Below are 17,188 nucleotides of genomic sequence, written 5' to 3'. Positions count from 1 at the left end.
ACAGAGAGAGACAGAGCATGAACAGGGGAGGGGCAGAGAGAGAGGGAGACACAGAATTGAAACAGTAAAAAAATTTTTTTAAATAATAAAAAAAATTGAAAAGCAGGTGGTGTTCAAGGTATAAACTCAAGCAATATGATGCTGAAGGAGAGCAAATTAAAAATATAAGCAAGGCTTCTAGCTTCCTGCACCATCCATGGTCATTCCCTGGAAGGAACCCGTGACCAGTGTCCTGTCTGTCCTTCTGGGAACGCTCTCCCATCACACACATGCCTAGCAATGGGAACACAGACGTCTGCACTGTTGCTTTGCCCACAAATGGGACCACGCCATGCAGCCCCCTCTTAACCCTTCTTCCTTTCCGCTCAGCAGCAGGCCTTGGTGCTCATTCCATATAAGCCCAGACAGAAGGCACCTCATCCTTGTTATCTGGCAAGTGGCTGCATAGATTCCATACTGTGGCTGCACCAGGATTTATCGAGGCCCCTATGGATAGATATTTTACTTATTAGCCTTTTTGGAGGGGGGCGCGAGGGCCCTGGTTTAAGTGGCAGTCCACACACACTTGTCCCTTTCTCCTCCCCTCCAGGTTTTTGGGTGGCAGAGAGGGCAGTGGGAGATGGCGTGAGGGTGTGGCCAGTCTGGGCAGACAGGGAGCACTGAACCCCCACATCTGGTTCCTCTCCTTCCACAAGAGCAACTGAAATGGATTCTAGTCTTGCCGCAGGCCGCTGAGGTGGGGCCATGGAAGGCGGCCGAGACTGGAGGCTGCTCATCTGCCAGGCCACCTGCTGCCGGGAGCCAGCCTGAAAGCGAAGCTGCTCTGGAAAGGGCCCACGATGCCTGGCGTGCACGCCATTTGGGAATGAGTCCCTGATCAGTAGGGTCTGTTGGCACCACCAGCTACATGGAGACCAGAGGCCATGACCAACCGAAGGGGACGGTCACCTTACAGGGGGGACACATAAGGGATGACTCCATTAGCGGCCTCATCGTGTACGCTGTCCACATTGCCCTGCCAAGAAGGATGGAGTCCCTCATACCGTGTCTTACACATATTTTCGAATGATGTTGATGTAAATTCATATTTATTGAGCACTGACTTTGTGCTAGGCTCTGTACATATCACTTGGCTTATCTCTTTACATTCTCCCAACAATTCTGGGACATAGGTACTTTGATGATCCCCATTTTACAGATGAGAAAACTGAGGCTCAGAGCGGCTGAGGAACTTTCCCACCAGTACCCAGCTAAGCAGTTGCAAAGCTGGGCTTCAAACTGGGCAGCCTGACTCCGGCCCATGCTCTTTTTTTTTTTTTTAATTTTTTTTTTTTTAACATTTATTTATTATTGAGAGACAAAGCATGAACAGGGGAGGGCCAGAGAGAGAGGGAGACACAGAATCGGAAGCAGGCTCCAGGCTCTGAGCTGTCAGCAGAGCCCGACGTGGGTGTCGAACTCACAAACTGCAAGACCATGACCGGAGATGAAGTCGGACACTTAACCGACTGAGCCACCCAGACGCTCCACTCCGTGCCATGCTCTTCATCTTAAACGAGTTTCTTCCTACCCTCTGCTAATCCCCACCAATGGAAATCCTTCTGCCTGGCCTATAACTCCATGCTCTGATGCCAGAGACTCTGAGAAGCCTTCCTAGTTCATCTCCCACAAGGCATCCTGCAGTACTTTGTCTCCAGCATTCACGTGGCCCTTGCCACGTGGACCATGTGGTAGGTGCTGAAGCGTCATTGTTACCTCAGCCACCAGACTGCAGGCTCCACAGGCAGCCCTGTGGCTTCTGTGGCCTGGGGCTCTAGCAAGTGCCTGACAGTGACTATGAACAAACAGACAGAGAAATGGACTGACTCATGGGTCGAGTGAATAAGTGGTCGGGTCTGTTTTTAGCACTGACTGATGCCACCGTTTCCTCTGCCCATGGTTCCCATGACTTTCAGGGCGTGAGAAGGAAAACGGGCTCATTATAATCCAATGTGGCTCCTTGCTGCTTCCCACCCCACGTTAGATGACAAGACTGGGTGACTTTTATCCAGGCTTTAAAATGTCTCTGTCATTGCACAGAATGCTTCATGTGTTTTAGGGGAAATGAAATGCTCAGCTAACTTGAGGATTAACTTTAATCCTTAAAACAAGCCTAGGGGGCAGGTCCTGTCATTACCCGACTTTGGGTATGCAAGATGAAGGCTCTGAGAGGTGAAGGAACACGCTCAAGGCCTCATGGTCAAGGTGGAGGAGAAGTGCCCCTCTGGGGAGGCATCTGAGCTCTTCATCATGGGGCTACGGGGGAGCACAGTGCTCCCAGGGATGTGGTCCATGGCCACCTGTGTCAGAGTCACCAGGCGAGCACTTGGGGCCACGGTCAGATACTCACTTTTGTGGGTCTGAGTGGGCCCAGAAAGCTGTACTTCTCACAAACTCTGAGTGATCTTTGCTGACTGAAGTATGGGAGCCACTTATACAGGACAGCAGATTTGGAATTGCCCCACAGTTCTTCATAAAGAGTCACTTTTTAAACAGTCCTTTTGAGACGGTCCTGAGGGAAACTTCTCTCTATCTCACACCTCTGCCACTCCAGGCCACCACACCACGGTGCTGACAGGTGGGTGCAGGGGGAGGTGGTTCCTCACTGACATGCTCAGGACCTGGGGGTTGGCTCTCCTTGGGGTGCTGCTTGGTCCATCAGCAACACACAGATTGAATCTTCAGACAACAGACTCCATCTTTCTAGAGGGCCCACCTCCTTCTCCATCACTGGCAAGCAGGCCCCAAACCTGGGAATGAGGGCCAGGCGTGGAGAAGGGGCTGAATGTTCATTACCTAACACCTTGGTGCTTAGCTAAAACAGAGTTCATTTCTCAGTTGAGCCCCGAGATGCGTGAAAGTTTTCCAACTTCAAGCAGTACCCTCATTCTCTCATTCGGCAAATATTTATTGAGCCCCTACCATGTTGTGCCGAGTACTCTCATAGGTGCTGGATATACAGCCGGAAAGAAGGGAGCCCTGCCCCACCCCTCCCCGCTCTCCCATCCTAGTGTGTGCCTGGAGAACGAGGAGGGGAACAAGAAAGGGTAGAAGCATCTCCTCTTGCCGTGGCAGTGGTTGCTGGGTGACAATGTAAACCAAGCCCCAGAAGCTAGCATTGCCAGCCTGATTGAAATCACTTGGGAGTGACTGGGGGACTATTACCCTGGGAAACTATTGATTGGAAAAAGCCACTGGAGATGCATAGCACGCTTGAGTCATGAGGAAAGAGGAAGCAGGGAAGGCAGAACCGTGGATAAGGCCACTGCCCTGAGCACGTGAGGCGGCTTTGGAAGGGAAGCGCCCAGGTGAAGCCTGCTCTCCAGTCCTTGCCCAGGGCAGAGCCAGCAACCCCAGCAGGGACTTTAGAGCAGTGTTCCCCGAAGGAGACCCATAGAGCACCAGTGCAAAGAGATGCTCTGTGGGGAGAAGGGGGTCTGTGGTCAGATTTGGTGGTGCTGCCTCCTCTATTCCTGGGTTGGAGACTCTCAAAGAACATTAGCCTGAGGCCTCCCAGACGTCCTGCTGCAAAGACACCTATTTAACATTGACTCATTGGTGGTTCCTAAACTCATTTGATCACGGACCCCTTTTTGATATCTAACAGCGCATGGAGACCTAGAGAGTGCTTTAGGGGAGATGCTGCTTTAGAGGAATAAAAGATCGGGGTGATTTCAAAGAGGCACTTCTCACGCCTATAGATGGAAACTGAGGCAGAGACAGTACCGACAGGTAAGAGGTAGACCTGGTGGGAAAGGGTTGGCGGATGCAGTTATGTGTCTTATGGTTTCTGATGATTTGTTAGTTGGGTCTCTATGAAAACAGCTGATTAACGCTGATGGTCAATTCATTTTACAGAGTTACGCTCATAACAGAAAAATTTCAGCTGGGAAGCTGATCCAGTGTCTCTGAGTTATGAGTATCATAACGAGTATGAGCTTGTGGGGTGGAAAGTCCTTTTTTAAAGGTCTTATATTTGCATTAACATGATTTTCAAAATCACAACATTACATAGCTTTCAAATTCAATTCTAGCAGCCTGTCCAAAATATTATCATATCTACACTCTCATTTTACTGTGTTAAACAACCCACTGAGGCCTGTCGACCTCCAGACAAAACTGAGGCCCGCAGTAGTTAAATGACTTGCCTGTGTTAAAGTCACGCAGGAATAAAGCTTGGACTAGAAGCTAGGTCTTAGGACTTTTTGTTGAGTGGTTTCCCCACTGTGCGAAAGGAGAAGGTAGAGTTGGCCGTTTCACTGTGTTCCAAAGTTTGTCTTACTCATTCAGTGAGTGTTTGCTGAGTATCCACAATGAATAAGCCAGGCTCTGTGCTAGGCATGGAGCTATAGCAGTAAACATAAGAAAGTCTCGGCCCTCATGGAGACTGCATTCTAGTGTGCAAAACAGATGCTTTACAAATAAATACACATAAATGGAATATGACAGGCATGGTAAGTGTACAGAAGAGAAATATATCAGGGTAATGAGGGACTAGAGAATGATGAGAAGGCACTCTGGGGAAGAGCCTTCTGAGCAGAGACCTAAATGGAGTGGGGGAGTGGCCCACACAGAAATTGGGGGAATGGAGATCCGGGAGAGGAAATCACAGGTGCAAAGGCCCTGAGGCAGCTGTGTGTCGGCATGTGTGAGGAGTAGCCCCCAAGGTGGACACAAGAGAGAGTGAGAAGATGATGTGAGAGGGCAGGCAGGGGCCAGATCACACAGGGCATCAAGGTGTGGGCTTTGAGTTTTGCTCCACACATGAGGGAAGTGATGGGGTCTAAATGGTATCTTCGAGTCACTACTGAGAGCACTGTTTCATAACGGTGAGTCATGATAGATATTCTCTTTCACCCAGGAGCTGTCCTGGGGTCTGTGACGGGAGGAACTGAAGGCTGGCCATGGGTTTATATCAAAGTGTCTGGAAAGTGATGAACAGGAATCTAAAGGCTGATGGATATGAGGACCCCTCCCCCAACTCATCAGGGCTCTTGGGGTCTCCCAGAATGTTTCCGTGTGGGCCCTGGCCTGAGAAAAAGATGGAAGAGGGTGGGAAAACCTTTCCGTGGAATAAGTCAATCCTCCCTCAGAAGGCAGCTGAGTCATCTCAGGTGAAGTGCAGTGGGGCAGACAGGAGCTCTCATGGCCTGCAAGGAACTCAGGAGCGTGACCGCCCTGCCCTAGCATCGGCTCCTAGCTCTTGCCACGCTCCAAATCTGGACTCTGCAGTTTATTCTCTCAAAAAATCTCAGGGGTATCTTTTCCCAGCATGCTCTGAGGGTAGGGTCAGAGGAACAGCCATGCCTAACAAATAACAACAGATGTAGTCTACTCACCCCCCGCTACAGGCAGGCACGGCTCTGTGGGTCCCCGGTAGTATTCCTGACATGTCTCCCAACAACCCTACACCGTCTGAGTTATCATCACCATTTTGCAGATGAGGGAGCAGAGGTCCAGAGAAAGTGAGTAACTTGCTAAAGGTCACACAACAAGGACTCAAAAGCCGGGTTACTGGAAGAGCCCTTTATGTCTCCATGTCTGCCTTTCCTAGCCCTCTCCTCTTCTCTCTTCTCCCCCTTATTCACTTCTTAAGTCCGTGCGGTGTTCAATGGTTTGCCAAGCATTTTCACACTTGAGTTCTAGCATCACTCTGTCCTGTGTACTAGAGGCTCACCGCATCGAGCAGCAGTCCTGTTGTCTGTCTCCCCTTCCCCTTCCTGTGTTGGAGCTCCTTCTGAATAGAAAAATGTGATCTGCTCACTCTTGACCAATCTCCACTCCCCACCAGCACTTTGCAGAGAGTAGATCCTCAACAAATGTCTGAGGAATTAAAGTGTTGGGACGCTGGGGCCAGACTGCCTGGGTTCAAATCCTGATACCACTGCTTATGAGCTATGTGATCTTGGGCAAGTTACTTAGCCCCTCTGCATTGGTTTCTTCATCTGTAATTCTTATTAGGATTAAATGAATTCATTCCTGACACATTTTAAATACTACACAAATATTTGTTAAATCATTTTTTAAAGGATTCATTTTAAATTTCTCTTCCTTATTCCCTCACTTCTTTTCTTTTAAGGTAATAATAGCTAACACTTACATAGCATTTACACATGCCAGGCCCCTACTGCAAGTGCTTTACAGACCTTGGCTCCAGGCCTGAATCTGCCTCATACCCTTGAACAAGCCCCAGGCTGGATGTCACTAAAGTGGGTCACAAGTCAATCGGTGGGGAACAGTCTAGGGACTAGATTGGGGATCCATCTCCCATAGGACCCAGGATTAACAGACCCGGATAGAGGCTGGCCTTGTTCTGAGCAGCTAAGAAGGTTCTAGATCCTCAGCTACAAAGAAAAGGCCATAAAAAGTAGCCAGATAACAAGCAGGACCTACAGGGCTCCGCTTCGATAAAATTGTTTGCCAGATGACCTGTAACATGCAATAAAACCAAGATTCAACAACTGTAAACCTTCAAGAGGACTCAAGGTTTTGCATGAAATCTTCTGAGATGAGCATAAACATATATGTACATGCTACTTGCCTGAGCCAGAGCCATACATGTGAATGGGCCACCTCAGGAGGTGGGACACAGGCTGGCAGGGTCCTTTTTACGTCCCTGTACATACCTCCAAAGTAGACATTACTTCCTGGCTCAGTGCACTTTTGAAAAGCACCTTCCCTGGGAGTGTGGGGTAGCAATGGGAAGGTACCAGGAAGGGGCTTCTGGGAATATTCTGTTTCTCGGTCTGTTTCTGGAAGCTGCTTCTAGGAGTCAGCTGTGCACGCATGCTGGGGATGCTTTTCTGAATGTATATTATACTTCAATAAAAAGTTTTTTAAAGTGTACGTTCTCTATCACCGTATTGCTATCTGTGATGGGGTAACAATGGACTCAACCCAAAAGCCCATAAAGTGAATTATATCACATCTGTATGATGGAAGACCATGAAGCCATTAAAAAGAATGAGGCAGAGATATAAGAGCAAACATGGAAAGATATTCCAGTATAGTGTTAAGCCGATAAAGGAAATTACAGAGCAAAGAGTGTTATCTCAAATCTGAAACAAACAAACAAACATTGGGTTGACCCATGGTGAGTAGTTGATATTCGACCATTTTATATGGTTTATCATACATATATAACATACATTCATTATACTCATGGCATAAAAATATGCATATAGGCACATCTATAAAAAAAGTAACCTGAAAAATATACTTTGAACTGTTAATGGGAGTAGATGTTTAGTTTCTGTATCACACATTTCTATATGTCTTTAATTTCTTTTAATTTTTTTTTAAGTGTATTTATTTTGAGAGAGAGCACGAGCAGGGGAGGGGCAGAGAGAGAGGGGAGAGAGAGAACTCCAAGCAGGCTCTGCACTGTCAGCGCAGAGCCCTGATGCAGGGCTCAAACTCACAAACCGTGAGATCATGACCTGAGCCAAAATCAAGAGTCAGATGCTTAACTGACTGAGCCCCTCAGACACCCCTTTAGTTTAATTTTTTATAATGAGCTTTGTATTACTTTAGTGATCAGCAAAATTAATAATAATAATAATAACAATCACAAAGATATAACTTTAAAAAAATATTACATTCTCACTCCTTGGTGTTGCGGAGGGGGTAGACCTGGGCAGCGAGCCAGGCTTGGACCAGCGTGAACTCTGAGGTAACTTCGCCCTGGAAACGCTAAGATTCCATCTGAAATACCCCCGGCTTCGGTGCAGTTCAGCTGTGGCCCTTGAAGCACACATACCTGTAAAATCTTGGAGTAGCTGATCACAATGAGCAATCCCGGCATCAAGAAGTTCAAAGTAACAAACGACACATCCCAGGAGATTTCTCCAGCGATGCTGGGCCAACTCAGTGTGCAGATCGGAATTTCCTGGTTACAAGAAGGAAGAAAACGTCAGTTAAGTGGTGGCTTCTTGTTTGGCTTGAGCTCTGTCCCAGCAGGAGGGTACCCAACCCTGTTACACTGTTGTGTCACCATTCCACAACCGGGTTGACAGGAAACCCCCGCATCCTTTCCCCTGCCCACACAAACACCCCTACAGGCCCCCAGAATACCCGCAGTGATTACTCCCGTTCTCCAGGGGACTCAGCTGGGTGTCAGGGTCCCATGCAGGTAACAGCTCAAGTTAGCTGCGGGCAGGACTCCAGGCCCAGTGCTCTTTCCCCTCCTGAACTGAGCTGCAAAGAGCCCTTGAGCCTTCTCTTCATTTTACAGGTGAGAACCTGAGCCCTGAGAGGCCACACAGACTGGAAGCGACACGCATATGAAAACAGGCAAGAGGTTCCGGTGCAGTCACACTGGGACTGCTGAAGGCACCAGAAACAACATTGAGGCGCTGAGTGTTCATTTAGGGGAATGACGATGTCTAAAATGTGTCAAGCCGCATCAGAGAAGGCTGGGGCTTACTCCAAGACAATACCGGTGCCCAGACTTGGAAGCTCTTTCCTCCTGTGTCCCTCCTCCAGGGGAGCACACTATAGCCCCAGACAATTCTCCATCATTCAAGATGTAAAACCACTGGAAAGGGGTGGAAAAGCATGCTTTGTGGCCTTTGCTGCTGTCAGTAGGCTGGGCTGAATTCAAACGTTTGACAGTAATTACACACCTTGAAGCATATAGGGACCTTCTTACATGGTTACTAGGAGCTGCTGGAATAATCCACTCCATCGATAGTCAATGGTCTGCCTGTCTGTCTGTTTGTCTGTCTCTCCTCCCAAACAAACTCCTCATGCATGCTTGACTGTAGGAACAGAATTTTAGAAAGCAAGTTGCCCTAAACGCTTCTGAACGTGTAGAACAGACTTTTAAGAGCACATTTTGTGTACAAAGAGCACATTATTGACCTCTGGTGGACAAGGCATCTTAACCAATGGGCTAGTAGTATTTTTTTAATGTTTATTTGTTTATTTTGAGAGAGAGTGAGTGAGCAGGGGAGGAGTAGAGAGAGGGGGAGAGACAGACAATCCCAAGCGGGCTCTGAGCTGACAGCACGGGGCTTGATCTCATGAACCATGATATCATGACCTGAGCAGAAATTAAGAGTCAGACGCTTAAGTGATTGCGCCACCCAGGCGCCCCAAGGTAGTAGTATTACTTACAGCATCATTCGTTTATTCATTCAGCCTATATTTATTGAATGCTACACTAAGTAAAGGCAAAGAACTTTCATCATGTATATCACAACTGAGTGGTCAAATTCAAAATGCAGCCAAATAGTCGCTTCTTTTCCTATTAACAGAAAATCGTAAGTCTGATATTCACTGAGCACTTATCTATGCCAGGAAACACTTTAAATACATTACCTCATTGAATGTTTGTAGCATCCATATTGAAATGCATATTACTATTTTTCCCACTACACCGAGCAGAAAACTAAGGCTTAGAAACACCCTCCTAAAACAATAGTTTAAAGGTGTAGTACTTTTTAATCATAGAATATCTTCCCATGAGAGCTAAGTAGTCATAAAAGACATCCAGAGACATACCAAGAAAACTCTAAAGCAAGTCAAACAGGGAAGAATGCCCAAGGGCCCCCAACTCTTTCCAAAAGCCTTCTCCAGAATGTCTGCCAAAATCTCTCCAGGCTTAACATGATTTTGTAGAAGAATACGTAATGATAGAGCTGGGTGTTCTCCCTTCAATCGGGGCAAAAAACTAGATCCTCAAATGATCTGCTTTGCCCAGTGCTGTTGAAGAAAATGTGTAGGTGTGAATGAACAGAGATATACACCTACGCACGTGCACACACAAACACGCACACACGCATATGCATAGAAAAAAGACTGGAAGGATACAGTCCAGAAAATTAAGTGTCTGTTTCCAGGTGGGACTCGAGTTATTTTTGTTCTAAATCTTCTAGAATGTGCCAAAAAAGGGCGATAAACGTTAATTTTTAAAAAAAAATGATGATCAAACATGAAACCATGATAGTTTAGCAGACCTAACCAGCTACTTTTTCAACAAAAACAATGAACCCATCCCAATTTCATGACTCTGAGGAAGATGCTCTTTCACCTTTTGATTTGTAGCACTCACCCCAGGCCCAGAGTGTGATAAGGAAGTGAGATAAGAACTTTGCACAGCACCTCACACATGACCGAAGAGACAGTGTGGCTGGCCTGTGTGGACTGAATCATTTATATGCTCTTTAGAAAGCTTTATATGGTACCATTGTTTACGCGCAGAGTTTATTCTCATTAAGAAATTTAGCAGCAGGCGCCAGGCCCAAAGTCAGTGAGCTGGCTTGGTATTATAATTGCGTTTTTGTGGGAAAATCCATCTGACTTACGTTATTTTGATTCTAGTTATTCTGACCCAGGCTGTGACTTAAGAGGGAGTGTGGCAGTGAGTCAACTCTGGACGGCGGAGACATGAGTCTTATAATATTCTCTGTACTTTTTCTGCACATTTTGGAAGTGTTTCCTGATTTTAAACAGGAAATTTGAAAACCAGACGTGCTAGGCCCATTTATGACTGAGCTACAGAAGCAGAGTGGCCGAGTCAACAACTGTCCTTTAATTGGTTTGTTCAATCACTCACTGACTCCAGCCACAGTGGCAGCCACAGTGAGGATGGGCAAGGTGAGGCCCCCGCCCTCGAAGAGGCTATGATGTGCTTAAGGAGAGAGAGAAGGGCTAAGAAACTTCAATACAGGGCAGCGAGCTGGCAATGCCCAGAGCTATGGATGACAGGAGAGCACAGTCACCAGGGAGAGTGGCCTCCTGGAGGGGTTGTGTTCACTGTGCTCAGAAGCATGGGGCTTCAGTCAGGAGAATGGGGAGGCTGGAGCTCGGGACAGGACAGGAAGGGACAAAGTCAGGAGGCCACGTACAAGGGTGTTATGTGGTTAAGTGTGGCTTGTATCCCCATCCCAACCTCTACCTCTCCCTGGCAATCTCATCCATTGTCATGGCTTCATTTCCGAGTTGCAGCTGCTTTTTCCAGCCCTGTCTTGTTCTGTCTTCAAAACAGGTCCCAGTGTCCTGAGGACATCTCTGAAGGATGCCTCACAGGTATGACAAGGCTCCAATGTCCCACCCCAGAAGGCTCCACCTCCTGCCGTCACTGACTCGGGGCCTGGAGAAGCCATTCCCAGTGCTGCCAGCAACCTGAGTACGGGCCTTCTGCCTTCTCCTCCCTACCTTCTGCCTTCACAGATACCCAGTGGACCCACGTATTTCATTCTCACCGGCCCACCCTTCCCGGACCTGGTCCATCTCTCACCTTGGAAGTCCAAACTCTCTAAAGGACCACAGCTGGCCCTTCTCCAGCTGGCCTCCACCAACCCTTCCAGCACCATGTCTTGCCAACCTGTGGACTATTTCCTCTGCTTGTAATGTCCCTCCGGTTCCCCACGTCCTTGTCTGGCTAACTGCCTTTTGTCTTCACACGCAGCTGAGACATCACCCATTCTCTTCTAAGAAGACCCCCGGTGGATGGGGGTTTCTGTCTACAGGCACCGCTCCACGCTGCCCCCTCTCCACACTGGCTAACTTATTTGCAGATGCCGCCTGATTCCAGCTGTTCCCCGTCATCCTTCTGTAATGACGCTTCTTGGAGTACCATCGAGGATCCCTTTGTAAATTATTCTCCCTGTTCCACCTCTTCAAACAAAATGGGAGACTTCGAGATCACTTGAAGGAACTGGGAATCCTAGTGGATATCTCCTTGTCTCTCTGCTTCCCAGCCAGAAAAGAAAGAATATATCAGTGCAAGAGATGAACTTTCTTATATCTTAAAGGATCCTCTACTACTAACAAAGGCAAGCAAATTGCGTTGATCTCCTCAGCTAGTTTGCACTCAGCAGAGACACCGTGACGTGATTGGCCTGGTGTTAAAATGGGGCAGGGCAGAGCATTAGGACCAAGGGCTCCCAAGGAAATGTGAACTTGCAGGAAATGGCACAGGAGTGGGGTGGGGGGAGGTGGAGGAGGGACACAGAGCCAGGCTAAATTCTGGTTCCATCCCTTGCCTGCTCTGGGACTTTAGGCATTTTCCCCTTTGGAGGATGAACAAACAAACACCTGTTTGTAGGATTTCTGTGAGAACCAAACTGTGCCAGGATCCGAGACCGTCTGCATTCTCATTACCTGCACCTCCTGGAACAGGACAGTGTCTCGGTCACATGACTCATGATGAGGGCAGGGGGCACGGGTGCTCAGTAAATGTTTGTACAATGAATGGGCAGCACATTCTGGCCGGGGTGCACGGTCCCCCCCAACCTGCCATTGAGGCCGGCGCCCTGCCGGGGCCACAGCATACACAGGCAGGAATCCCACTGGACCAGGCTGAGGTGACCTGGCTGAGATGTCTGTGTTGCCAGGATGTGCCCACCCCCTTAAAACGGCAGCCTATTATCTTACTGCAATCAGAAGAATTACACTATTTGAAGAATGTTTGAAATATTTATAACCAAAGATAAGGAAACTAATAATAGCTGGCAATTCTTGAGTGCTTAACTGTGTATGTGCCAGGTGGTGGCCCATTTACCGAACATTAGTCCCCATGGCAATCCTATGTTAGACTGTTATCACGCCCATTCTGCAAATGGGGAAAGGAAGGTAGAGAGACGTGGGACCACTTGCCTCTGGCACACAGCTCCTAAAGGGCTGACATTGGAATTCAGACTCAGAACGTCGGACTCCAAAGCGCACGCACGCTCCTAATACCGAATTATCTAGCGTTTTCAGCATGCCGATTATTTCATCATCCCTTCAGGGAAGGGTTAGAGAGCCTGGTCACCCTGGATTGTGGGCACCCGCTGCCCAAATGGACAAAGGTACTCATGTTCCTGTTTTGGGGAGGAGGAGGGGTGCTCAGAATAGCAGAAAGCTCTGAGACGTACTGTTTCCCTGGCCAGCGCTCCTTGAGAGGAGGCAGCCAGTATGTGCTTGGGGTTACTTAGTTTCCTCGGCCGGTGGTTTGGGTAGGAAAGTGTCTCCCATCCAAAACCTCCATATTTAGTGTCCAAGTGGGAAGGGGCAGGCAGAATCTAGACAGGAAGCTGGGAATAGAGGATTGAGAAAACAAGCTTTTGCTAATTTTAAATGTGAGACTCCATTCAGTCTAGCCTAGATCCTTCTCTCTTTTTTAAAATGGCCACACTCCGCCCCCCCCATTTCTTATTCTTTCCAACTTATTTTTTCAACCCTTCATCCTCAGTTTGCTCACCTATAAAATGAGTTGTTTCGTACATGCTCAGGTCACAGCCGTTGAGGGACAGGGGAGTTTTTCTGTTCCTTGGCTTACTGGCAGGTGCATGTGGTGGGGGTGCGGGTGGGGCAAAGACAAAGAGGATGGAGAGCTGGAAAGGACCATGCTGGTTTTTCATTCCAAGCTCCCTGACCCCACTTCTACTAATGTCAGGGAAGAGGGCTCCTGCGGCCGACTCACCTGGCCCCCAGTCTTCTCTGGTGCTCTCCCAGTGGTTTTGTCCAATCCCTCTCCCTCTCTTATGATCAAGGAGGTGTTTCTGCATTAATACAAGAGGGGGCTGTGTGCTCAGCCCCAAAGGAGACGGAGTGAAAGCCACCACAACACGAGTCTCCATGGAAGCACTTTGCAACACAGCTCTGGTCATCCCAGAAGTGCCGGAGAGGGCTCTGACCAGAGGTACCTTCCACCAGAGGTACAACTACACAGTGACCAAACAGGGAGGATCCCTCCATCTGAGCGAAGGCCTTCTTGCTCAACAACCACCTGTGTCCATGTAGGCAAGCAGCTACAGTCTGGGCTTTTGGCTGGGAAGGGACAAGAACCTCACTTTTTTAGTGCTATTTGCCAGTTAAGTATAAGTGTACCTGAAGCAATTGTAAAAGGGAAGGGCATAAGGCCTATGTCTGGAACATGAGATACCCGTAAGATATATTTAATTTGATCTTTAATTTCCTGAGTGTCATTTTGTCTGTAAGAAGAAAATGGGGAGAAGTCCCTCAAGATCTGTGAAAATACAGAAACACTGTGACTCAGGGAGAGAATAACTGAAAAAAATCCAAAGATTGAGGGCAGAACCTTAGCCTCCAGCTGATCCAGTGGATCTGGGGTGAGCCTGGCCTTCCACTTATTCTAGAAGCATCTAAGTGACCCACCCTGATTCTCAGGTATAGCTGGGTTGAGGAGGAGAGGGCTGCCCACTAAGTTAGGGTCCTTGGCCCACCACACCAAAGACACCCCACCAACTCAGCCAATCCCAGCTATCCTGGCCCCCACTTGAGGGGTATGGCCACAGGCTTACATGTTCTTTGATGAAGTGCCATGGGCCTGACATGGTTCCTGCCTATTAGTCATTCAAGGCCTTAAAACAAAACAATCAAATAAAAAGCCCACAATGTATCCCATGCAAAAAACAAACTATTAGGAAAGAGACTTGTAGATTTCATCTGTGTGAAAAACAAAAAATAAAAAAGGATAGTGCTTATACAGGATGCAGACTTCTCCCCACACCCCACTAAGAGGAGTGTGTGAGACTGGTCTGGGGAAAGCCCCAGAGAAGCCCATCTCTGTGTCCATGCTCCAGAGGATACACCCAGCGGGACATCCCCTGGTGGGACTGTCCACTTCCATAGTGAGAAGCCTTCCCCCCGGTTACATCTCATCCCCGTGCCTTCCTACCTTCTCACTCCCTTCTGGTCACTGTGCAGGCCTCTCTTTGGGACTGTGGTTTGTGAGGGTTTTGCTCAGGCCAGAAACCCAGCAAGTTGTAGAGAAAGGGAGGGGGCGAAGAAACCAGCTTAGGGCAGACCCTGTGAGAGGCTGAGCCTGGAGCAGGACTCATCCCTTCCTTTACGGTGCACAGACCTGTGTCCTCTCCCTGTCCCTCCCCATGAGGCGTAGAAAACCCAACACACTGGGATGACAGCCAGAACAGGCGGCCACTGTCCTACACCCGGCCCGTGCCCACGAGTCATGAGCTGAATCAAACTGCAACAGCGCAGTGGGGCAGCAACACCGACAGACCTGGACCTCAATTCTGGACTGCGCAACCGGAGTCACCCTCGAGCCAGTGTCATGAACTGTCCGCAGAACCTTTGTCAGGTTGTGGACCCCCACTGAGATCCTAATGACGACTCTGGGCATACTACTCAGAATAAAGCTCTGGCAGCCTCTGGAACCCGCAGGACGTTTGGGGCGCCCAGGGTACTCTGAAGCCACCTGTCCCCCAAGGCTCCCAGGGCAAGGTCCTGCGGTCTAGTGTAATCCTTCTGTCTTGCAGTTGGAAAAGCTGAGGCCCTGGGAGGGGGGTCACAACACCGCTGGTGGCAGCGTTGGGTCTGGGGTCCCTGGGTCTCCAATGCCTTTTCTCCCTGATTCTGCAAAGCAGGACACTTACCCAGCCTGTACTGAATCTGCCGTGCACGATCTCAACTCCAACTCGCACCAAGGATGACATACCCTGAGCAAGTCATTCCCCTGTGTGCCTCAGCTTCCCCATATGTAAAGTAGATGTGATAGCAAGAGTACCGTAGCACCCTGCCAGGAAGCAGAATTCAACATACAGCAATGCGATTAGCCATTCCGGACCCTCGAAATTCCATCTGACTGGCCGCTAAGCTCTCCGTTATTTCACTGACCTCGAAGTGAAGGGTGCACTTTACAGGCATTTGGGGGACTCCACTTACAAGGTTTTGGAGGGCGTTTATGGGACCTACGTCGCTGCGGTGAAATTTAAGAGCTAAAACTTCAGAGCGCCGGGCACAGTGTCACAACTATTAAGCGCAACAAATGGCCTGTGATTGTTTTGTTGTTACTGTTATTCATCGTCCCTGGTCGCCGTTTCCGTCGGACCCCCGCCTGCCGGCCCGCCCCAGACACCGGCGGGGCGCGCACCGCCCGGCGCTCACCTGGTCCCGACCGGAGAGCCGCTGCGGAACAACTTGGAAGAAGACGCAGAGGGGCAGCGCGGCCAGCGCCGAGTAGCCCCAGATGAGCGCCAGCAGCGCGGCCCTCGCCCGCCGCCCCAGGCCCCGCACGCCCCGCTGCAGGCGAACGATGCACACCATGCGCTCCAGGCTGACGGCCGCCAGCGTGAGGATGGTGACGCTGCCGCTCAAGCTCATCACGTAGAAGAGCAGGTGGCAGGCGACCGGGCCCAGCAGCCAGGCCTCAGTCCATCGCACAGCCAGCACGGGCGGGATGGCGCTGGTGAAGAGCAGGTCCGCGCAGAAAAGGTTGAGCACCAGGCAGGCGGTGGTGCCGCGGCGCCGTCGGCGCGCCACCAGCACCAAGGCGCACACGTTGCCCAACAGCGACACCGCGAAGATGAGCGCCAGCACGACCGTCTCCACAGCGGTCAGCACCAGCCGGTGGTCTCCCTTGACGTCGGAGAAGAATGGGAAGCGGGTGCGGTTGGCCCGCTCCAGACTGCGCGGGGACCCAGTGCCCGCCGCCTGCGCGCACTCAGGGGACATGCCCTGCGCCCGGCGGCCCGCAGCCGTCTGCTAGCGCGCTCATCTGGGAGGCGACTGAGCGCCAAGGCGGGGAAAGAGGGAGGGAGGCGGTTGCGACATCTCCCCTCTGGCCCCCTCCCGCCGCAGGAGCGCCGGCGCTGGGCGTTGTGAGCTGAGCCTGGGGCGCGCGGGAACGAGGAAGTGCCAGGCGTCGCCGCTGGAAACACCCCGGCCTGGCGAGAGGCGGCGGCCGCTGCGGAGGCCTCACGCCCTCGGACTGTTGGGCGAGCGCCCGAGGGTCCTGGAAACCCCACTTGGAGAGCCCCCAGAAACCCTGCAGGACCTCCCCAGCTTCCTTCATCCTCCAGGGGCATCCTGTGTCCGAAACCTTGAAACCACCGATTTAAGTAAAATTGATTTAAGAGCGTCAGAGCTGGACTGTGGAGATCATTTTGTCCTGTGTTGCCCAGACTTCATCAAAGAAGCCCCTCGGGTCCGGGGGTGGACTCCAAAGCACTTTGCAATGGAGCCACACCTTTTTTTGGGGAGGGGGGAGGGAATCGTTTGTTTTAGCATTGCTTAGTAACGTGACATTGGGGTGAATTAATTTTATTTCTCTGTTCCCCAGGGTTGTTTTTTTTTTTTTAATCTATAAAAAGAGAATAAAATATCTCATCGAGTAATTGTAAGGATTTTATAAAGAGATTAACACTTGGCATATAGTAATTGCTCTCACACACAATTA

General features: G+C 49.8%; 1 protein-coding gene across 1 annotated transcript in view; it reads right to left on the bottom strand.

Moving 5' to 3' along the window:
* FFAR4 (free fatty acid receptor 4) overlaps nt 1–16,905 on the bottom strand; it is an 18,614-nt gene extending 1,709 nt beyond the window's left edge. The window contains exons 1-2 of the mRNA XM_040485889.1: nt 15,898–16,905; nt 7,799–7,927 (exon numbers count right to left, since the gene is read on the bottom strand). Of these exons, the coding sequence (XP_040341823.1) occupies nt 7,799–7,927; nt 15,898–16,464 (696 nt within the window). The 5' untranslated portion in view covers nt 16,465–16,905. The remainder of the gene's footprint in view (nt 1–7,798; nt 7,928–15,897) is intronic.
* Nucleotides 16,906–17,188: the final 283 nt, after the last annotated feature.

Source organism: Herpailurus yagouaroundi, unplaced genomic scaffold (assembly GCF_014898765.1).
Source record: "Herpailurus yagouaroundi ecotype Mexico unplaced genomic scaffold, PumYag 163, whole genome shotgun sequence".
Taxonomy (NCBI): Eukaryota; Metazoa; Chordata; class Mammalia; order Carnivora; family Felidae; genus Herpailurus; species Herpailurus yagouaroundi.
Note: the sequence above shows the minus strand (reverse complement) of the source record. Positions and strands in the feature narration are given on the sequence as shown.